At 42.0% G+C, this 24,048-nt stretch overlaps 1 protein-coding gene across 1 annotated transcript in view; it reads left to right on the forward strand.

Annotated features, from left to right (window-relative positions):
- Positions 1-24,048, forward strand: part of LOC128649139 (telomerase protein component 1) — a 127,890-nt gene that overhangs the window by 79,531 nt on the left and 24,311 nt on the right. Inside the window, exons 19-33 of the mRNA XM_053702231.1 lie at positions 285-461; positions 6,902-7,022; positions 7,110-7,237; positions 12,420-12,521; positions 12,600-12,717; positions 12,930-13,133; positions 13,421-13,587; positions 13,798-13,951; positions 19,820-19,999; positions 20,094-20,186; positions 20,418-20,550; positions 20,690-20,843; positions 21,872-22,008; positions 22,096-22,184; positions 22,432-22,546. Of these exons, the coding sequence (XP_053558206.1) occupies positions 285-461; positions 6,902-7,022; positions 7,110-7,237; positions 12,420-12,521; positions 12,600-12,717; positions 12,930-13,133; positions 13,421-13,587; positions 13,798-13,951; positions 19,820-19,999; positions 20,094-20,186; positions 20,418-20,550; positions 20,690-20,843; positions 21,872-22,008; positions 22,096-22,184; positions 22,432-22,546 (2,072 nt within the window). The remainder of the gene's footprint in view (positions 1-284; positions 462-6,901; positions 7,023-7,109; positions 7,238-12,419; positions 12,522-12,599; positions 12,718-12,929; positions 13,134-13,420; positions 13,588-13,797; positions 13,952-19,819; positions 20,000-20,093; positions 20,187-20,417; positions 20,551-20,689; positions 20,844-21,871; positions 22,009-22,095; positions 22,185-22,431; positions 22,547-24,048) is intronic.

Genomic DNA, 24,048 nt, shown 5'->3' on the forward strand with positions numbered 1-24,048 from the left:
AATTTCAGTAAAAACTGGTTCAATAAAAAATGACAGGAAATGCCTGTTTGTGCAGAGCTGATTTAGATTTGGAGGACATCTCTACTGGAGGTAGTACATTTGTGCATAGCAATAATTATTACTTTGCCCCACAAGTCAAATCACTGACTCCCTTTCAGGTCAAGTGATATTTTTCACAGGCATTACGCATATAATGCAGATAATGTAACTGGTCACATGAATCAGACTTTGGCGTAATATATCATAGCACTGATCATAATTATAATTGCATCCGTTTATTTTAGGTGGCGCAGCATACGTGTTTTTATCTCCTCCACTTTTCGTGACATGCACGCAGAACGAGATCTGTTGATTGGTCAGGTGATGCCAGAGCTGCGAGCCCGAGCCAGCATTTATTTTCTATCCTTGGAGGAAGTGGATCTACGATGGGGAATAACAGAGGAGGAAGCAAAGAAAGACAGGTTAAATTAAAGGGACATTAAATGTTATGTACTGCAAATTTACATAAACATTGCAGTACACTGGTCCTGGTGAATCAGGGCTCTTATTTTAAAACCCTTTTCTCTTGTAAGGTGTATCCAGTCCACGGGTTCATCCATTACTTGTGGGATATTCTCCTTCCCAATAGGAAGTTGCAAAGAGGACACCCACAGCAGAGCTGTCTATATAGCTCCTCCCTTAACCCCTACCCCCAGTCATTCTCTTTGCAAGCTCTCGACAAGTGGAAGTATAAAGAGATATGTGGTGTTTTAGTGTAGTTTTTCATCTTCAATCAAGAGTTTATTTTAATTGGTATAGGCGTTGTACTGTTTGCTCTCAGGCAGGAATTAGAAGAAGAATTCTGCCTGGAGGATAATGAACTTAGCAGATTGTAACTAAGGTCCATTGCTGTTCTCACACATAACTGAAGAGTATGGGAAAACTTCAGCTGGGGGAACGGCCTGCAGTTTGCCTGCTTTGAGGTATGTTCAGTATATTTGTTTCTAGAGAGATGATAAGTTCTAGAAAATGCTGACAGAGCCTTTTTGGAAATGTAGTAAGCTAGATGCAGTGATTTAACGACTGGGATCAAGCTTGCAAGGTTGGGTAATACTCATGTTATTTGTTATCTGGTGATAAGGTGTTAAAAACGTTTGCCTTTTACACATGCAGATCGTTTTTTTGAGAGTGTTTAAACTTTGTTTTTGGGGTTTGATTTTCCACATGGCTTTTTCACAAACTCCTAGGAGTGTTTCTTTAAGGCCCCTCTGACATCAAGCAGTTGCTTTCATTCCAGGAGATTCCTGCTGTGTCTGAGGACCACTAAAGAGGGTTTCTTCAATTTCTGGTCATACTTAAGGGCAGGTAGGCACCACAGCAGAGCTGTGGTGAGGTGTTTAGCAGTTTTATACCGGTGGTAGATGTTTTTTCGATCCGGTTTGGGGGCCAAAGGGTTAATCGTCCATTTGCAAGTGGGTGCAATATTATCTTGGTTTCCTATACACACTGTAAAAATTTCTAATCGTTTACTACTTTTTTTCACTGTTTTGCAGTTTATGTGCTACTTTTTTCCTCTTAAAGGTACAGTACCGGTTTGAGGAAATTGCCTTTTTTGCTTTAATAAAGTGTTTTCCAAGCTTGCTTGTGTCTTTGCTAGTCTGTTAAACATGTCTGACGTAGAAGAATCTACCTGTTCAATATCTTTAAATGCCATTGTGGAACCTCCTCTTAGAATGTGTACCACTTGTACTGAACTATCTATAAGTTACAAAGACCATATTGTGGCTTTAAAAAATATATCACCAGAGGATTCTCAGCCCGTAAGAAGGGAGATTATGCCGTCTAGCTCTCCCCATGGGTCAGAACCTGTTATTCCCGCACAAATGACGCCAGATGCGTCTAGCGCGTCTAATTCTTTTACCTTACGAGACATGGCGGCAGTTATGAGTTCTACTCTCACAGAGGTGTTGTCTAAACTGCCAGGGTTACAAGGAAAGCGAGACAGCTCTGGGGCTAGAACAAATACAGAGCTTTAGTAGATATGTCCGTTATGCCCTCACAATGTTCCAAAGTTGGCGCAAGGGATTTGATATCTGAGGGTGATCTTTCAGATTCAGGGAAGTTATTACTTCAGCCCGACTCTGACATTTCGACATTTAAATTTAAGCTTGAACACCTCCATTTATTGCTAAGGGAGGTCTTAACGACTCTGGATGATTGTGACCGCATTGTGGTACCAGAGAAATTGTGTAAAATGGACAAATACTTTGCAGTGCCTGTTTACACTGATGTTTTCCCAGTCCCTAAAAGGTTTTCGGAAATTATATCTAAGGAATGGGATAGACCAGGTATTCCGTTCTCTCCCCCTCCTGTGTTTAAAAAGATGCTCCCCATAGCTGACGCCATGCGGGACTCGTGGCAAACAGTCCCCAAGGTGGAGGGAGCTATTTCTACTTTAGCTAAGCGTACAACTATTCCAATTGAGGACAGTTGTGCTTTCAAAGATCCTATGGATAAAAAATTAGAGGGTCTCCTAAAGAAAAAATTTTTACATCAAGGTTTTCTTCTCCAGCCTCTCGCGTGCATTGCTCCAGTTACGGCTGCAGCGGCCTTTTGGTTCGAGTCTCTAGAAGAGGCTCTACAAGTGGAGACTCCGTGGGATGAGATTTTAGACAGGATTAAAGCTCTTAAACTTGCTAATTCCTTTATTTCAGACGCCGTGTTTCAGTTAACCAAACTTGCGGCTAAGAATTCAGGTTTTGCCATCATGGTGCGTAGGGCGCTATGGCTTAAGTCCTGGTCAGCAGATGTTTCTTCAAAGTCCAAGCTTCTTATCATCCCCTTCAAAGGAAAGACCCTATTCAGGCCTGGTCTGAAGGAGATCATTTCTGATATTACTGGGGGAAAAGGTCACGCCCTTCCCCAGGATAAGTCTAATAAGTTTAGGACCAGACAGACTAATTTTCGCTCCTTTCGAAACTTCAGGAGTGGCGCGGCTTCCGCTTCCCTTAATACAAAACAAGAGGGAAATTTCACCCAGTCCAAGCTAGTCTGGAGACCTAACCAGGCTTGGAACAAGGGGAAACAGGCTAAAAAGCCAGCTATTGTCTCTAAAACAGCATGAAGGAGTAGCCCCGGATCCGGGACCGGATCTAGTGGGGGGCAGACTTTCTCTCTTCGCCCAGGCTTGGGTAAGAGACATTCAGGATCCTTGGGCAGTGGAGATTGTTTCCCAGGGATATCTTCTCGAATTCAAAGGTTCCTCACCAAAGGGGAGATTTCATCTCTCTCAATTATCTGCAAACCAGATAAAGAGGGAGGCGTTCTTACATTGCGTCCAAGACCTACTGGTTATGGGAGTAATCCACCCAGTTCCAAGGGAGGAACAGGGGCAGGGTTTCTATTCAAATCTATAGTTCCCAAAAAAGAGGGAACTTTCAGACCAATCTTGGATCTCAAGATCCTAAACAAATTCCTCAGGATCACATCCTTCAAGATGGAGACAATCCAAACCATTCTTCCTCTGATCCAGGAGGGTCAATATATGACTACCGTGGACTTAAAGGATGCTTATCTACACGTTCCGATTCACAGAAATCATCATCAGTTCCTCAGGTTCGCCTTCCTTGACAGGCATTACCAATTTGTGGCTCTTCTCTTTGGGTTAGCCACGGCGCCAAGACTCTTCAAAAACATCTTGATCCAGGCTTCGACTCTTCAAATCGCCAAGTCCCATACGGACATTGTTCTGGCCTTTCTGAGGTCTCACGGGTGGAAGGTGAACATAGAAAAGAGTTCTCTCTCCTCTCTCACAAGAGTTTCCTTCCTAGGGACTTTGATAGATTCAGTAGAAATGAAAATTTCAAAGCTGCTAAATTCCTGCCGTGCTCTTCATTCCATTTCTCGGCCGTCAGTGGCTCAGTGTATGGAAGTAATCGGCATATGGTAGCGGCAATGGACATAGTTCCGTTTGCCCGCCTACATCTCAGACCGCTGCAACTTTGCATGCTAAATCAGTGGAATGGGGATTACACAGATTTGTCTCCTCTGCTAAATCTGGATCAAGAGACCAGGGATTCTCTTCTCTGGTGGTTATCTCGGGTCCATCTATCCAGGGGAATGAGCTTCCGCAGGCCAGAATGGACTATAGTGATAACAGATGCCAGCCTTCTGGGCTGGGGCGCGGTCTGGAACTCCCTGAAGGCTCAGGGTTTGTGGACTCAGGAGGAAGCCCTCCTCCCGATAAACATTCCGGAATTGAGAGCGATATTCAATGCTCTTCAGGCATGGCCTCAACTGGCTGCGGTCAGGTTCATCAGATTTCAGTCGGACAATATCACGACTGTAGCCTATATCAACCATCAGGGGGGAACAAGGAGTCTCCTGGCAATGATGGAGGTTTCCAAGATAATTCTCTGGGCAGAGGCTCACTCTTGCCATCTCTCAGCTATCCATATCCCAGGAGTAGAGAACTGGGAGGCGGATTTTCTAAGTCGGCAGACTTTTCACCCAGGGGAATGGGAGCTTCACCCGGAGGTATTTGCCCAACTGATTCATCTATGGGGCAGACCGGAGCTGGATCTGATGGCGTCCCGTCAGAATGCCAAGCTTCCTTGTTACGGGTCCAGGTCAAGGGATCCTCGGGCGGCACTAGTAGATGCCCTAGTAGCGCCCTGGTCCTTCAGCCTGGCTTATGTTTTTCCACCGTTTACTCTTCTCCCGCGTCTGATTGCCAGAATCAAGCAGGAGAAAGCTTTGGTGATTTTAATTGCTCCTGCGTGGCCTCGCAGGACTTGGTATGCCGATCTGGTGGACATGTCATCCTGCCCACCATGGCCTCTGCCATTGAGGCAGGACCTTCTAATCCAGGGTCCATTCAAACACTCCAATCTAACTTCTCTACGCCTGACTGCGTGGAGATTGAACGCTTGATCTTATCAAAGCGTGGTTTTTCTGAGTCTGTTATTGATACCTTGATCCAGGCTAGGAAGCCTGTCACCAGGAAGATCTATCACAAGATATGGTGTAAATATCTTAATTGGTGTGATTCCAAGGGTTTCTCATGGAGTAGGGTCAAGATCCTTAGGATTCTATCTTTTCTCCAAGAAGGATTGGAAAAAGGATTGTCAGCTAGTTCCTTAAAAGGACAGATATCTGCTCTGTCTATTCTCTTTCACAAGCGTCTGGCAGATGTTCCAGACGTTAGGGAGTTTTGTCAGGCTTTGGTCAGAATCAAGCCGGTTTTTAAACCAGTTGCTCCGCCATGGAGTTTAAATTTAGTTCTTAAAGTTCTTCAAGGGGTTCCGTTTGAACCTATGCATTCATTAGATATTAAACTTTTATCTTGGAAAGTTTTGTTTCTAGTTGCTATCTCTTCAGCTCGAAGAGTTTCAGAGTTATCTGCTCTGCAGTGTGATTCACCCCATCTGATTTTCCATGCGGATAAGGTGGTGTTACGTACTAAGCCAGGGTTTTCTTCCTAAGGTTGTTTCCAATAGAAATATTAATCAGGAAATTGTTGTTCCTTCTCTGTGTCCGAATCCTTCTTCTAAGAAAGAACGGTTGTTGCACAATCTGCATGTGGTTCGTGCTTTAAAGTTTTACTTACAAGCAACTAAGGATTTTCGTCAAACATCTGCCTTGTTTGTTGTCTACTCTGTAAAGAGGAGAGGTCTCAAGGCTTCGGCAACTTCTCTTTCTTTTTGGCTGGAAGCATGATCCGGTTAGCTTATGAGACTGATGGCCAGCAGCCTCCTGAGAGGATTACAGCTCACTCTACCAGAGCGGTAGCTTCCACATGGCCATTTAAAAATAAGGCTTCTGTTGAACAGATTTGCAAGGCGGCAACTTGGTCTTCGCTTCATACTTTTTCTAAATTCTACAAATACTTTTGCTTCCTCTGAGGCTATTTTTGGGAGAAAGGTCTTACAGGCAGTGGTGCCTTCTGTTTAAGTTCCTGCCTTGTCCCTCCCTTCATCCGTGTCCTAAAGCTTTGGTATTGGTATCCCACAAGTAATGGATGAACCCGTGGACTGGATACACCTTACAAGAGAAAACAAAATTTTTGCTTACCTGATAAATTTCTTTCTCTTGTGGTGTATCCAGTCCACGGCCCGCCCTGTCACTTTAAGTCAGGAGTTTTTATTTTTTACAACTACAGTCACCACTGCACCCTATAGTTTCTCCTTTTTCTTACTTGCCTTCGGTCCAATGACTGGGGGTGGGGGTTAATGGAGGAGCTATATAGACAGCTCTGCTGTGGGTGTCCTCTTTGCAACTTCCTGTAGGGAAGGAGAATATCCCACAAGTAATGGATAAACCCGTGGACTGGATACACCACAAGAGAAAGAAATTTATCAGGTAAGCATAAATTTTGTTTTTTAGCACCACTGTGGGTGCTGTTTTACTGGTTACCTGACCAACCAACAGGTACAGCTTTTTTTATTTTTATTTTTTAAGCCAATGAGAGCTACATACTTCCTGCCACTTTAAATCGAAGCAGACTTTGTTCCTGCACTCTGCTTTATCTGCTCTGACAGGGTGCTCAGGCACAAGCTAGAGAACCTAAAGAACAGTGCAGAGAGCACAATGTGCTTTGTTTCAGTGATGGGGTTGTACATCATCTGATTGGCGCTACTGCCCATCAACTTAAAAGACAGAAAATAGAGCTTTACCCAGATTGTGGCTGGGCACATAGGTGAAATTGCACTCATGGGGATGTTTAAAAATGTTTTTACAATGTAATTAGACAAGACTTATATAAATGTATTAAAATGTTTACTAGACATTGCAGTAAATTAGAACATTTACTAAACTATATCCTTAATGAAGGAATATAAAAAAAGAATGTAGACCAAAAATGATTATTTTAAAGGCCTAGTAGCTGAATGATCCATGTTCCATCGTTCTCTTCTACTTTTAGGCAGCTATCTTTATGCCTGTCTGAAGTGTCTCGAAGCCAGATTTTTATCGGAATTCTTGGAGAGCGATATGGACACATCCCCAAAACATACTCCCTTCCACTTCTACCTGAGTACCAGTGGGTAAGGACAAAACCTACCTAGTACAATTCCAATTCTTACACTACTGCCCATGCTTGAAACTATTTAGAACGGTTTATTTCTCTACAGATTCAGACATATCCTTCAGGAAGGTCTATCACTGAATTAGAGGCCATGCAGTTCTTAGAAAATTGTGATCTACAAAATTCAGACCACCCTAAGGCATTCTTCTATTTCAGGGAACCTGCAGAGCCTTGGTAAGTAGAAACAAAAATAATGTTATATATATATATATATTTCTCTTGTAAGGTGTATCCAGTCCACGGATCATCCATTACTTGTGGGATATTCTCATTCCCAACAGGAAGTTGCAAGAGGACACCCACAGCAGAGCTGTAATATAGCTCCTCCCCTAACTGTCATAGCCAGTCATTCTCTTGCAACTCTCAACAAGCTAGGATGTTGTAGGAGAGAGTGATTAAAGTGTTTTCCAAGCTTGCTAGTCTCATTGCTAGTCTGTATAAACATGTCTGACATAGAAGAAACTCCTTGTTCATTATGTTTAAAAGCCATGGTGGAACCACCTCTTAGAATGTGTACCAAATGTACTGATTTCATTTTATGCAATAAAGATCATATTCTGTTTTTAAAAAAATTATCACCAGAGGAATCTGACGAGGGGAAAGTTATGCCGACTAACTCTCCCCACGTGTCAGACCCTTTGACTCCCGCCCAAGGGACTCACGCTCAAATGGCACCAAGTACATCTAGGGCGCCCATAGCGTTTACTTTAAAAGACATGGCGGCAGTCATGGATAATACACTGTCAGCGGTATTAGCCAGACTACCTGAACTTAGAGGTTAGCGAGATAGCTCTGGGGTGAGACAAAATGCAGAGCATACTGACGCTTTAAGAACCATGTCTGATACTGCCTCACAATATGCAGAAGCTGAGGAAGGAGAGCTTCAGTCAGTGGGTGATGTTAATGACTCAGGAAAGATGCCTGATTCTAATATTTCTACATTTAAATTTAAGCTTGAACACCTCCGCGTGTTACTTAGGGAGGTTTTAGCTGCTCTGAATGACTGTGATACCATTGCAGTGCCAGAGAAATTTTGTAGACTGGATAAATGCTTTGCAGTGCCGGTGTGTACTGATGTTTTTCCAATACCTAAAAGGTTTACAGAAATTATTAATAAGGAATGGGATAGACCAGGTGTGCCATTCTCTTCCCCTCCTATTTTTAGAAAAATGTTTTCCAATAGACGCCACCACACGGGACTTATGGCAGACAGTCCCTAAGGTGGAGGGAGCAGTTTCTACTCTAGCAAAGCGTACTACTATCCCTGTCGAGGACAGTTGTGCTTTTTTAGAGCCAATGGATAAAAAATTAGAAGGTTACCTTAAGAAAATATTTATTCAACAAGGTTTTATCCTACAGCCCATTGCATGCATTGCCCCTGTCACTGCTGCTGCGGCGTACTGGTTTGAGTCTCTGGAAGAGGCTTTACAGGTAGAGACTCCATTGGATGACATTCTTGGCAAACTTAGAGCACTTAAGCTAGCCAATTATTTTATTTCTGATGCCATTGTTCATTTGAATAAACTAACGGCTAAGAATTCTGGTTTTGCTATACAGGCGCGCAGAGCGCTATGGCTTAAATCATGGTCAGCTGACGTGACTTTAAAATCTAAGCTACTTAACATTCCCTTCAAGGGGCAGACCCTATTCGGGCCTGGTTTGAAGGAGATTATTGCTGATATCACGGGAGGAAAAGGTTGTGCCCTTCCTCAGGACAGGTCCAAATCTAAGGCCAAACAGTCTAATTTTCGTGCCTTTCGAAACTTCAAGGCAGGTGCGGCATCAACTTCCTCTAATAATAAACAAGAGGGAACTTTTGCTCAATCCAAGACGGTCTGGAGACCAAACCAGACCTGGAAAAAAGGTAAGCAGGTCAAAAAGCCTGCTGCTGCCTCTAAGACAGCATGAAGGAACGACCCCCTATCCGGTAACGGATCTAGTAGGGGGCAGACTTTCACTCTTCGCCCAGGCGTGGGCAAGAGATGTTCAGGATCCCTGGGCATTGGAAATTATATCCCAGGGATATCTTCTGGACTTCAAAGCTTCCCCCCCAAAAGGGAGATTTCACCTTTCACAATTATCTGCAAACCAGATAAAGAGTGAGGCATTCTTACACTGTGTACGAGACCTCCTAGTTATGGGAGTGATCCATCCAGTTCCAAAGGAGGAACAGGAACAAGGTTTTTACTCAAATCTGTTTGTGGTTCCCAAAAAAGAGGGAACCTTCAGACCGATTTTGGATCTAAAGATCTTAAACAAATTCCTCAAAGTTCCGTCGTTCAAGATGGAAACTATTCGTACCATCCTACCACTGATCCAGGAGGGTCAATATATGACTACAGTGGATCTAAAGGATGCTTATCTTCACATTCCGATATACAAAGATCATCATCGGTTTCTCAGGTTTGCCTTTCAAGACAGGCATTACCAATTGTAGCTCTTCCCTTTGGATTAGCTACAGCCCCAAGAATCTTTACAAAGGTTCTAGGGTCGCTTTTGGCGGTCCTAAGGCCGCGGGGCATAGCAGTAGCCCCTTATTTAGACGACATCCTGATACAGGCGTCAAACTTCCAAATTGCCAAGTCTCATACGGACGTAGTACTGGCATTTCTGAGGTTGCATGGGTGGAAAGTGAACGAGGAAAAGTGTTCTCTATCCCCACTCACAAGAGTTTCCTTTCTAGGGACTCTGATAGATTCTGTAGAAATGAAAATTTACCTTGACGGAGTCCAGGTTATCAAAGCTTCTAAATTCCTGTCGGGTTCTTCATTCCATTCCGCGCCCTTTGGTGGCTCAGTGTATTGAAGTAATCGGCTTAATGGTAGCGGCAATGGACATAGTGCCGTTTGCACGCTTACATCTCAGACCGCTGCAACTATGCAGGCTCAGTCAGTGGAGCGGGGATTACACAGATTTGGCCCCTCAACTGAATCTGGACCAAGAGACCAGGGATCCTCTTCCCTGGTGGCTATCTCGGGTCCATCTGTCCAAAGGTATGACCTTCGCAGGCCAGATTGGACTATTGTAACAACAAATGCCAGCCTTATAGGTTGGGGTGCAGTCTGGAACTCCCTGAAGGCTCAGGGATCGTGGACTCAGGAGGAGTCTCTCCTTCCAATAAATATTGGAACTAAGAGCGATATTCAAGGCTCTTCAGGTTTGGCCTCAGTTAGCAACTCTGAGGTACATCAGATTTCAGTCGGTCAACATCACGACAGTAGCTTACTTCAACCATCGAGGGGGAACAAGAAGTTCCCTAGAGATGTTAGAAGTTTCAAAAATAATTCACTGGGCAGAGATTCATTCTTGCCACCTATCAGCTTTCCATATCCAAGGGGTAGAGCACTGGGAGGCGGATTTTCTAAGTCGTCAGACTTTTCATCCGGGATAGTGGGAACTCCATCCGGAGGTATTTGCACAACTGATTCTCCGTTGGGGCAAACCAGAAGTGGATCTCATCTCGCTAGAACGCCAAGCTTCCGTGTTACGGATCCAGGTCCAGGGATCCCAAGGCGACACTGATAGATACTCTAGCAGCGCCCTGGTCTTTCAACCTGGCTTATGTGTTTCCACCGTTTCCTCTGCTCCCTCGACTGATTGCCAAGATCAAGCAGGAGAGAGCATCAGTGATTCTGATAGCACCTGCGTGGCCACGCAGGACCTGGTATGCAGATCTAGTGGACATGTCATCCTTTCCACCATGGTCTCTGCCTCTGAGACAGGACCTTCTACTTCAGGGTCCTTTCAACCATCCAAATCTAATTTCTCTGAGGCTGACTGCCTGGAGATTGAATGCTTGATTTTATCAAAGCGTGGCTTCTCCGAGTCAGTTATTGATACCTTAATACAGGCACGAAAGCCTGTCACCAGGAAAATTTACCATAAGGTATGGTGTAGATATCTTTATTGGTGTGAATCCAAGGGTTACTCATGGAGTAAGGTCAGGATTCCTAAGATTTTATCTTTTCTCCAAGAAGGTTTGGAAAAAGGATTGTCAGCTAGTTTCTTAAAGGGACAGATTTTTGCTCTGTCTATTCTTTTGCACTAGCGTCTGGCAGATGTTCCAGACGTTCAGGCATTTTGTCAGGCTTTAGTTTGAATCAAGCCTGTGTTTAAACCTGTTGCTCCACCATGGAGCTTAAACTTGGTTCTTAAGGTTCTTCAAGGAGTTCCGTTTGAACCTCTTCATTCCATAGATATCAAACTTTTATCTTGGAAAGTTCTTTTTTTTTTTTTTTTTGGTAGCTATTTCCTCGGCTCGTAGAGTCTCTGAGCTATCTGCCTTACAATGTGATTCTCCTTATCTGATTTTTCATACGGATAAGGTAGTCCTGCGTACCAAACCTGGGTTCTTACCTAAGGTGGTATCTAACAAGAATATCAATCAAGAGATTGTGGTTCCATCCTTGTGTTACACAATCTGGACGTAGTCTGTGCTTTAAAGTTTTACTTACAAGCTACTAAAGATTTTCGTCAAACATCTGCTTTGTTTGTTGTCTACTCTGGACAGAGGAGAGGTCAAAAGGCTTTGGCAACCTCTTTTTCTTTTTGGCTAAGAAGCTTAATCCTCTTAGCCTATGAGACTGCTGGACAGCAGCCTCCTGAAAGGATTACAGCTCATTCCACTAGAGCTGTGGCTTCCACTTGGGCCTTTAAAAATGAGGCTTCTGTTGAACAGATTTGCAAGGCGGCGACTTGGTCTTCGCTTCATACTTTTTCAAAATTTTACAAATTTGATACTTTTGCTTCTTCGGAGGCTATATTTGGGAGAAAGGTTTTACAGGCAGTGGTTCCTTCCATTTAAGTTCCTGCCTTGTCCCTCCCTTCATCCGTGTACTTTAGCTTTGGTATTGGTATCCCACAAGTAATGGATGATCCGTGGACTGGATACACCTTACAAGAGAAAACACAATTTATGCTTACCTGATAAATGTATTTCTCTTGTGGTGTATCCAGTCCACGGCCCGCCCTATCATTTTAAGGCAGGTAATTTTTAAATTTAAACTACAGTAACCACTACACCCTATGGTTCCTCCTTTCTCGGCTTGTTTTCGGTCGAATGACTGGCTATGACAGTTAGGGGAGGAGCTATATTACAGCTCTGCTGTGGGTGTCCTCTTGCAACTTCCTGTTGGGAATGAGAATATCCCACAAGTAATGGATGATCTGTGGACTGGATACACCACAAGAGAAATAAATTTATCAGGTAAGCATAAATTGTGTTTTTTATGGTAGTGTGTATACATATCTGTTTGTCTATACCATTATTTATACGCATGTATCATTATCCTGTTTCTGTACATATTGATGTGTGAATTTGTGTTTTAGTCCTTTTTTCTGTTTATTTCATGCACAGTCCGCCTCACTCTGAATTTTCTGTTGAGTCTCCAAACGCTGCAATGAGAATGGCAGATCTGAAGAAGAATGTGACCCAACATTCAGTTACCAGGTGTTACAGGTACTCCAGTAGCTCAGATAAAAGACAGGGATTGTAGTTTTTAGGAGGGCACCTGCAGCTAATGAAGCTGTTTTTCAGGTACTCATGTCGATGGGGCAAAGATCAAGATGGAAAGCCATTTGTAACTGCACTGGAGGACTTTGGAACTAGAGTTTTGGAAGATATATGGGAGGTCATAGAAAGAGACTATATCAGGGTACGTTTGAAGTATGCGCATTAATCATCAGATAAACCTGTATTGTTGTTTCACACTGATTATTTCTTCTGAGTCTTACATAAATACAGCAAGCGTATACTTGTTAGCCATTCATTATCTCATATTTTGAATATATACAAATATTTAGATTAGTAAATCATAATTATGATGTACTGCTATCTCACTCTGCATTTTGCTCTCCTGCATGCTAGGAAGGACCAGAAATATCAGATGAAGATGAAGATCAACTGGCACAGGAGGGCTACCAGGAGTGGCAGGAGCACTTGTCTTGTGCCAGAGAAAAACTGGTCTTGAGCACAAGCGAGAAGATACTGCACAGCACTCGAAAATCTCAAACAAATGGCCGCATTTTCCTGGTGTGCGGTGAGCCCAGCCAGGGGAAGACTGTTTTCGTGGTAGGTTGCACTGTGTTTGGCACATGTAAGCAGTTCATTGCTTTTAGAGGATTCTTTGGTTGGTAGAATAAGTAATAATTGAGTGCCAATAGTGACATCAGAAGTGTAGGGCAACCATATAGGGAACTTTTTATGTACAATGCAATCAATTTATTAGGTAAGTTGATAGTTTTATAGGCTTCATCTAATACAAAGCTGCTTTAGTGTTTGATAAGAGAACTCTCTTTTTGTGTTGGCGTTGGGATCATGAATCAATAGTCCCCACATTTAATATTTGTCTCTGACAGGCGGATCTAATAAGAAAACTAAGATTTACAACCTCCTTCTCAACTGTTATTTTTCACTTTACGGGAGTCACCCCTGAGTCTAAAGAAGCAGAAAATATGCTAACGCGGATTTGCAAACAAATGAACCTGTATCTACAGAAAAAAAACACTAACCTTACCTCATACAGGTTGGTAATCCTTGGAACTGTAATAAATGGTTGGGATTCATAAGGCAGCAAATGTTTTCAGTTCCCCCTTTTTTTGGTTTGGTTACACTTGATCCCCTTTGTGTCTTGTATTCCTTCAGCTTTATCAATTTTCGTATGCCTCTACTGAGGTTGTCATTGTCTATATATTTTTTCTTGCATAACACCTTTCATCCCTCCTGCTTTCTGAAGGGCTCTTTTGGACGAGTTCCACTCTCTGCTCCTGTTAGCTTCTCGATCTTTAAGACGCAGTGACACTCTAACTCTGCTGGTGGATGGGGCCGATTTACTTTGTGGCCATTCAGGAGAGATCACATCTGATTGGATTCCTGAGCATCTCCCTCAGGTATAGAGAAAAAAGGTTATGTATGTTGCTGTCATTTCTATGATTGATTCTTCTAACATCTAAACGCTAGATTACTTTGTAGTAGCTCCCCTACTACTCATCTAAAAAAACCTTCTAAGATGCATTTCCTCACACTTGCAAGCAAACATCGCCAAACACCCAGATATAATACTTCCAAAGAATAGATCTTCTACTATCTAGTATAGACATCTGTCTTCTATATTATAATAAGAAAAAGCTACCAACTGATAATAGAAGAAGAATTTATTAATAAATTTACACTAAAAGAAACATTTAATCAGCAATTTCCTACCCTGTAGCATTCAGACTCAGAATAGCTCCCTTCCACAATGGTCATAACCACTCAAAGAGTCTGGATAGCATTCTGTGGAAAGCAGTACTCTGGCACTCCTATATGCAAAAGAATTATTGGCTGATATGTGCTTGTTTATACCTGTCTCTAATTGGTCAGAACATAGGACATAAGATAAACAACACTTTTGAGAGGTGTGTCCTGGGCCTTCAAAACAATGCATATTTTGCTAGAAAAATTATAATTTAAAGGATTTTAAAACATTAATTTTGCTGCAGATCTTTTAAAATGCAACAAATAATTTTTCAGTTTTATTATCACAATTTCTTCATTTTCTTTTTATCCTTTGTTGAAAAGCATAAAGGTAAGTTCAAGCGTGTGCACGTGTCTGCAGCAACAATGTTATACATTAGCAAGAGCACTAGATGGCAGCACTGTTTCCTATCATGTTGAGCTCCAGATATGTGCACGCTACCTATCTAGATTTCTCTTCAACATGAAGAATGACGTTAATTTGATAATAGATATATTTTTAAAAATTGTATTCTCTATCTGAATTATGAAAGAAACATTTTGGGTTTCATGTCTCTTTAATATCTATTTGACAAGATATTTTAGATTTACCACCACATACATTATATGGTCATATGGAGTTGATAGTTTTCCTTTGTATATTAGTGTCAGGCCTTCTGAGCTGATGTTCATATGAGTGTACTGCTGGTCTACTCTACTACAACATTACAAGAACATATATTTCTTTCTAATGATACGACGAGTCCATAGATCATCTAATTACTATTGGGAATATCACTCCTGCCCAGCAGACGGTGGCTAAGAGCACCACAGCAAAGCTGTTAAATATCTCCTCCCTTCCCTCCAACCCTAGTCATTCTTTTTGCCTACGTTAGAGCAAGGAAGTGGTTAAGTTAGGTGTTAGTAAAAGATTCTTCAAGCAAGATTTTATTATTTTTTAAGTAGTGCAAGATTATACTGCTTTGTTCTAGGGTGTAGCCGTAGTCCATATCAGTCTCTTCAGTAGAGCAGTGGTGGCTTTAGAGCAATGGGAACTTGTGGGACATAAATCTCACTGCGCCTCCCATGTAGTTTATGCGGCCCTATCTCTGTAAGCCTGAGTAAGATTACTCAGTCTTTGTCTCTTCTTTCCACAGGTCCATGTGAGGGAGAGGACCTCTCAAACCTAGTGAGCTGCCTTGCTGCCTGGCAGATTTATGAGGTGAGTGCTGAGTTTATTTTTTCTGGGACTAGTAAAATAAAAAGAGACTCAGAAAAAGTTGGGCACTTTATTCAAAATAAGGGACACATAAATTCTCTTATAAATTGGAGGGGACTTATGTAGGCAGTGTTTTATGGCAAGCACTGGGGCTGAGGAAAATAAGGCTCATTTGTTTGTGGTTTAACGGCTCCCGGCAGCTTGACTTTAAAATATGCCGACCGGGAGATTAATTTTTAGACGCCCACGATGGGCGGAGCTATCTGAGGCAGTAGTTTGTGTTGCGCGCCACTTTTTCATTCACTTCCAGTGACCAGAGATAATTAGTTGTGAGTCTCAATCAGCATAACGCATATTAAGCAAAGGACATGCGTTTCTAGGACCGGACAGCGTTTCACTGGTAAAGAAACTGCAGACCGAGTTCCGGATCTTTTGCTGAGGGGAAATTGTTGCCGGTGTCAGCAGGGCAGGTAGGCACCTCAGCAAAGTTAAGCTGAGGTGTAGAGGTGTTTCTTCAGTACTTGTGTAGGTTTATTTAATCCTTAATACAGAAGAAAAATAAAAAGTAAAAAAGTTACATTTTAAAATTTAAAGAGACAGTAACGTTTTTTCTGTTTAATTTTTATTGAAAAATGTAAAACTTTTATTTGGTAATTTAATCCATTGTGAGTCAGAATGAACCAAGAGGCCCTGCAAAATGTCACTTGTTGTTTGTGTTTTGATGCCAATGTGGAACCACCAATCCCTTTCTGTTCCTTATGTATTGAGAGAACTTTAAATTATAGGGATAGACTTTTTTTCTGAGCCAACATTGTCTAAGGCGGATGCTGTTCAGGAGTCTAATGACAATGGTCAATATATGCCGCAGCTTTCTCCTCAAACGTCCCAACTTTTATCGCCCACACATGCAGTGCCCTGAGCTTCCTCTCAAACTCCGCCTGGAGTTACCTTGCAAGACATCGCTTCCCTAATGTCATCAGCGGTATCTGATGCATTGTCTGCTTTTCCCATGCTGTAGGGAAAGTGCAAGAGGAAATGTAATCAATCAGTGAATAAGGTTGCTGATACAGTGGTGGCTATACCGAATGTTTCTTCCCAGAAACCTGAAGAGGAAGATACTTCGGTAGCATCTGAGGGTGTCATCTAAGCCTAAACTTTTGGCGATTCCTTACAAGAAAAAGACAAGGAAAATACCTTGTTTGGGACTGGTTTAACGGAGATAATTTCTGATATTATGGGAGGTAAGGGACATTTTCTCCCTCAGGATAAGAGAAATAAACAAAAAGGACGTTGGAGTAATTTTCCTTTCCTTTTGAAATTTCAAGGGAAATCCTTCCACTCCCTTCTCCAAGCAGGAGCAGTCCAAACCTTCCTGGAAGTCTAATTAGACTTGGAACAAAGGAAAGCAATCCAAGAAGCCTGCTGTTGAGTCAAAGACAGCATGAAGAGCCTGCCCCCGATCCGCGGCCGGATCTTGTGGGGTGGGGGGGGCAGGCTTTCCTTCTTCACTTAGGCTTGGGTTCAAGATGTTCAAGATCCCTGGGCGGTGGACATCGTGTCCCAGGGATACAAACTAGTGTTCAAGACCTTTCCTCCCAGGGGCAGGTTTCTACTTTCAAGATTATCTGTACACCAGACAAAAAGAGAGGCGTTCTTACACTGTGTACGGTACCTCTCCGACCTGAGAGTGATAGTTCCTGTTCCAATGAAGGAACGGGGTCTGGGGTTCTATTCCAATCTGTTCATGGTCCCCAAAAAGGGGGGAACCTTCAGACCAATTTTAGATCTCAAGAGTCTAAACAAGTTTCTCAGAGTGCCATTCTTCAAGATGGAAACTATTCGTTCCATTCTTCCTTTGGTCCAAGAGGTTCAATTTATGACCATGGTGGATTTAAAGGACGCATACCTGCATGTTCCCATCCACAGGGACCATTCACAAGTTTCTAAGGTTTGCATTTCTAGACAAACACTTCCAGTTCGTGGCTCTTCCATTCGGTCTTGCCACAGCTCCCAGAATTTTCTCAAAGGTTCTGGGATCCCTGCTGGCGGTGCTCCGATTGCGGGGCATTGCAGTGGCACCTTACCTGGACGACATTCTGGTTCAGGCGCCTTCCTTTCAACAAGCAAGATCACACACGGAAATGTTATCTTTCCTGCGGTCTCACGGATGGAAGGTGAATTTGGAAAAGAGTTCCTTAGTTTCAGCTACAAGGGTGGTTTTCTTGGGAACCATAATAGACTCCTTATCAATGAAAATTTTTCTGACAGAAGTTAGGAAATCAAAGATTTTCAATTCTTGCCTAGCACTTCAGTCCTCTCCTCGGCCATCAGTGGCTCAGTGCATGGAGGTAATTGGGATGATGGTAGCGGCAATGGACATCATCTCGTTTGCCCGTTTCCATCTCAGACCTCTGCAGTTAAGTATGCTCAGGCAGTGGAACGGAGATTATGCGGATCTGTCTCCGCGATTACAGCTGGAGCAGGAGACAAGGGATTCTCTGCTTTGGTGGTTGTCTCAGGATCATCTCTCCCAGGGAACCTGCTTTCGCAGACCTTCCTGGGTGATTGTGACAACAGATGCCAGCCTTCTGGGATGGGGAGCAGTCTGGGGCTCTCTAAAGGCTCAGGGAACATGGACTCATCGGAGTCTGTTATGCCCATAAACATTCTGGAATTGAGAGCAATTTTCAATGCTCTCCTGGCCTGGCCTCAGTTAGCTTCGGCCCGGTTCATCAGGTTCCAGTTGGACAATATAACCTCAGTGGCTTACATCAACCATCAGGAAGGAACTCAGAGTTCCTTGGCCATGACAGAGGTAGCCAAGATCATTCAGTGGCGGAGACCCACAATTGCTGTCTGACGGTGATCCATATTCAAGGAGTGGACAACTGGGAGGCGGACTTCCTGAGCAGGCAGACCTTTCACCGGGGGGAGTGGGAACTCCATCCTGAAGTGTTTTCCAGCCGGATTCTCAAATGGGGTCAGCTGGATTTGGATCTCATGGCATCTCGGCAGAATGCCAAGCTTCCGAGGTACGGGTCGAGGTCAAGGGACCCTCAGGCTGTACTGATAGACGCTCTGTCGGTACCTTGGTATTTCAGTATCGCATACCTATTTCCTCCGTTTGCTCTTCTACCTTGAGTAATTGCTTGAATCAAGCAGGAGAGGGCGTCAGTGATCCTCATTGCACATGTCATCTCTTCCACCTTGGAGACTTCTGTTGAGGAAGAACCTTCTACTTCAAGGACCCTTCTTTCATCCTAATCTAGTTTCTCTGAAGCTGACTGCTTAGAGATTGAACGCTTAATTTTATCCAAGCGTGGATTTTCGGAATCGGTCATTGAGACCATGATTCAGGCTCGTAAACTTATGACTAGAAAGATTTACCATAAGATATGGCGTAAATATCTATACTGGTGTGAATCCAAGGGCTACTCTTGGAGTAGAGTTCGGATTCCTAGAATTCTGTCCTTTCTCCAAGATGGTTTGGAGAAGGGATTATCGATAAGTTCTTTAAAGGGTCAAATATCTGCCTTGTCTATTTTGTTACATAAACGTCTGGCGGACATACCAGACGTGCAATTGTTTTGTCAGGATCAGGCCTGTGTTCAAACCAGTTACTCCTCCCTGGAGTCTTAATTTAGTTCTTAAGGTTCTTCAAGGGGCTCCGTTTGAGCCTATGCATTCCTTAGATATTAAGTTGTTATCTTGGAAAGTTTTGTTTCTTGTTGCTATTTCATCTGCTCGTAGAGTATCAGAGCTCTCAGCATTACAGTATTTCATTCAGATAAGGTAGTTTTACGTACCAAATTAGGGTTTCTCCCTAAAGTAGTTTCTGACCGGAACATTAATCAGGAGATTGTTGTTTCTTCCTTGTGTCCTAATCCTCCTCAGAAAGAAAGAACGGCTTCCACACAATCTGGATGTGGTACGTGTTCTAAAATTCTATTTACAGGCGACTAAGGATTTTCGTCAATCTTCTGCTCTGTTTGTGGTATTCTCTGGAAAACGTAAGGGACAGAAAGCTACGGCTACTTCTCTTTCTTTATGGCTGAAGGGTATCATTCGCTTTGCCTATGAAACTGCGGGACAGCAGCCTCCTGAGAGAGTTAAGACTCATTCTATGAGGGCTGTTTCCTCTTCCTGGGCATTCAAAAATGAAGCTTTTGTGGAACAGATTTACAGCTCTTCTGTGGTGCTCTTTGCCGCCTCCTTCTGGGCAGGAGTGATATTGCCAATAGTAATTAGATTATCCGTAAACTCGTCGTGTCAAGAAAGAAAGAAATTTATCAGGTAAGCATACATTTTGTTTTTATTTCAACAGCGCATAAACCTGGTTCTGAGCGTAACTGAAGATTCCTCTCTTTGCCGCTCCCTGTGCAGAAGGAAGGATACATCAATCATTTCTCTTACTGGGCTTGAACCTTTGGACCGAACAGAACTGGTGAGACAAAGGTTGGCCGTATATGGGAAGAAGCTAGAAGAGTCTGCTTTCAATAACCAGGTAAGAAAGACTGAACTTGATAACAAAATATTGTATAGATCTTCTTAAACTTCTACTGTTCTATTGTTTGTTTGTTTTTTGTACCCCTCATTAGATGCGAATGTTGCTTATTAAGAAGGGCTCCAGGCACCCACTGTATCTTTCTCTGGTTTGTGAAGAGCTCCGTGCCAACACAATCTATGAAAAGGTCTGTATCCTTTGTTCTTTCTCTGTCACTCAGATTCTAACTAGTTTATGGCTATCACTTTTACTTATCTATCAGTTTGTTCTATTTGCAAATTGTCTAAGTGGCAGGTTAGATCATCCTGTTCTTGTGCATTGTAGTAATCCCTTACACCAACTGCTGCTATGCTTTCATCTATACCCAGTACTAGCATGGAGGACATTAGATTTTACTCCTTTCTTCTCTATTTTGTAGCTTTCTGATGATATACAGAATTTGCCGGCCACCCTCTCTGCTCTAATTCAGCACAGGCTTGAGTGCTTGGAACAAGAACATGGAGTGTCTATGGTGACTTTTGCAATGGTCTCCATGTGTGTTTCAAGAAAAGGTAGAATCTGTCCTATGTTTTCTTGTAAAAAAAAAAGTTTTCTAAATTATAAATACTTCACACAGTTCATTCCACACCAACAAGGCCCTTGTTACAATGGTTTATAGAACCATCTAGTAACTCTACATACTGTTTATAGGACTTCGGGAAAGAGACATGCTGAGGATCCTGAGCATACTGCAACATGTGAAGAGCATATACAGCACACCCTGGGACCAGCTGTTGGTTTTAGCCTCTTCTGCCAAGAATATTCCCATGACTAACTTCACTCTGCTCCTCAGGGGACTGAGAAGGTAAAGCATTGTTTTTTTTTTTTACTTTGTATGAGAAGGCAATACCCATATACAGAATAAACTACCACAGGCATTCAAGGGGCATACAATTGCATCTAGTTTTCAATGTAAAGTCCTTCATCCTAGTCTGTAGGAGAGGCACGTATTCCTCTCTGCTTTCTAACCATTGAAATCAGCATCAACTGAATTTTAAAAAGCCATAAACAAACATAAATTAAACATACAAAACAAATATACGATAAAAGATAAAGTTACTAGTCAGTCTCAACTATAGTTTGTCAAACAACTCCCAATAAATTAAATAATGTCTGAAAACCCCATTGAGACAAGCAGTAAGTATCTCTTATAATTATTATTGCCCCTCTGTACAGCGGCTCCTCCCTTGGGTCAGAAATATGTTGATTCATATCACCTCTCCCCTCAAACGTTAGCAAATAGTCTCCTCTAAGTTGTGCATTCAAGATTTAATCTCAATTTGTAAGAGGATACAAAAGTTCTATCTCCAAATGGTGTGGCAGACTATACAAATAGCACTCCCATTTCCTCATAAAACAGTACATGATATGTTTTCACATCTCCAACTGTGTCATATAATTGAGGCAAAGCATTATTAATTTCTTCAGTGAATGGAGATTGTCTTTAACTTAAAAGACACTTTGAATCTGAGACTTTAGGCCAAAGTTGTATATAGCCTGAACACTACTCAGTATCTCTCTATTTTTTCATCTTCCAGTTTAATCTGTTACTTTTATTCCAAAATTCTTTAGACCTTTTCCTATTAGCCAAATGCATTTTCTTACATTCATTGTGACCGCACATGAATCAAGAGTTGATTCCGGTTCTGAAAAGTACACGGCTGTTGATTGTGTGTATCCTGTGTATACCACTCCTGACTGGCTCCTGAGCGGGCTTAATGCTTTTTATCAAAGTGCAGTGCAGTGAAAATTTGTGCAATCATGAAATAATCATTGTTTTCATTATTATGTAACTTTAAGGAACTTAGCCATCAACTTTCTATATCGTTGCAGTGTGCTCGGTCTCTGGACTCCCACTTCGATGTCTGACCCCAGACTCCATCTTTCAAATGGTCTTTTACTGGATGCTGTGAAGAAGAGATATTGTGGGAAGCCAGAGGTTCCTCAAGCAGCACATCTTCTTCTTGCTGGTGAGGTGCACTTAGTTGTTTCAGACATTGTTATGTTTTTTATGATGTTGTCTTTACTAGCCCTCTTACACAGTCTTTTTCTCTTAGCTCACTTTTGGTCTCTCTCATGCCCGGAAGACCCTGAGACTGCATCCGTTATATATGCCGAGGGTCTGAGTGAGGTGTCCTATCATCTGGTAGGTTCTGGATTTTCAGTTTTCTTTTTTTTACTTGATGTAATAATTTGCTGCCAGATTGTGCTCAGAGCCAGAATAACGCAGTTTGCAATGATCTATAGCAGTAAAACAGTACTGGTTGCATGACTGCAGTTTTGACAACCATGTATTAGGTTTTGACAAGAGCATATTGTTTAAGCTTCATGTATGCATTCATTACATTGACTTGTAATTTTGTCTATAGTTTAACAATATTTTTTCTATTCAGCTTTGTAGTAATCAGTTAAACAGACTGGACGGGCTGCTCACAAATCTCAAGTTCCTGCAAGCACATGCTACCCTAGGCCTGTTGCCACACCTGTGTCAACTTTACAGCAGGCACTGTGAGTATTTCCATGATATGCTAATCATGCATTTGTGGGTTTTGTACTCAGACAGTTTGACCACATTGTGCAGGTACTGTATACTGTCTAAACATTTTCAAGGTGTTTATCAATTTGGTGGCCACCTGCTTAGATCTACTTTGTATACTTAATTGGTCACAAATTGCCCCACCTGCTGAAATCCCATTGTTGCAAGAATGCTCCAGTTCAAATCATTGTCCAGGTGGCCAGTCTATGAATGTCAAATGTATGTCTACCAGCAGACATTGATATTACTTGATATTACTATGTAAAACTTGTGACTATTCTGGTAATATTATGGCAAGAAGGGTTCTGCGATGCATATATATTCCTGAGAATAGTTGCCTGAATAGGGCTTCTCACTTGCAACACAAATAAAATAATCTGGCAGTTTGTGAAGATGGTACAGTTACAATTTTCTCTTCTCCTCTTAATACCTGGTACTGTCCACGTTCCCACATCCCCATTTTTCATGTTGTGAGAGGAAGACCTGTGGGAAATGTATTATCTGAAGCAAGGTTCTTGGTGTGGAAAAGTGGCTTATAGTATAAGGCAATGTTAGGTCATATGGATGTAGATGTTTTAAAAATACCTAGTATTAGATTACAAGTGGCACGCTAATGTTAGCATGCTATTGAAATATCATGCCTGCAAACTTATATTACAAGTTGAAAGTAAACGTGACCGCACAAGAGCAAATTAAATTTGCAAGAGTTGCACCAAACACAACATAATTACATTAAAATAAAGTGTTACACTCATATATATATACACTATCTAATAATAATTTATCTCATAAATATTAAAAATTAAAAGTTATAAGGGTTAAAAAGAAAATGATATATAACAAGGTATTTGAATGGAAAGGGATATAATGTATATAAAATATATATATATTTCTTTCATGTAATTAGCAAGAGTCCATGAGCTAGTGACATATGGGATATACATTCCTACCAGGAGGGGCAAAGTTTCCCAAACCTCAAAATGCCTACAAATACACCCCTCACCACACCCTCAATTCAGTTTTACAAACTTTGCCTCCCGTGGAGGTGGTGAAGTAAGTTTGTGCTAGATTCTACGTTGATATGCGCTTCGCAGCAGGCTGGAGCCCGGTTTTCCTCTCAGAGTGCAGTGAATGACAGAGGGATGTGAAGAGAGTATTGCCTATTTGAATTCAATGGTCTCCTTCTACGGGATCTATTTCATAGGTTCTCTGTTATCAGTCGTAGAGATTTATCTCTTACCTCCCTTTTCAGAACGACGATATACTCTTATATACCATTACCTCTACTGATTCTCGTTTCAGTACTGGTTTGGCTATCTACTAGATGTAGATGAGTGTCCTGGGGTAAGTAAGTCTTATTTTTTGTGACACTCTAAGCTATGGTTGGGCACTTTATATATAAAGTTCTAAATATATGTCTTTAAACTTATATTTGCCATAATTCAGGATGATCAATATTCCTTATTTCAGACAG

This window comes from Bombina bombina, chromosome 2 (assembly GCF_027579735.1).
Source record: "Bombina bombina isolate aBomBom1 chromosome 2, aBomBom1.pri, whole genome shotgun sequence".
Classification (NCBI taxonomy): Eukaryota; Metazoa; Chordata; class Amphibia; order Anura; family Bombinatoridae; genus Bombina; species Bombina bombina.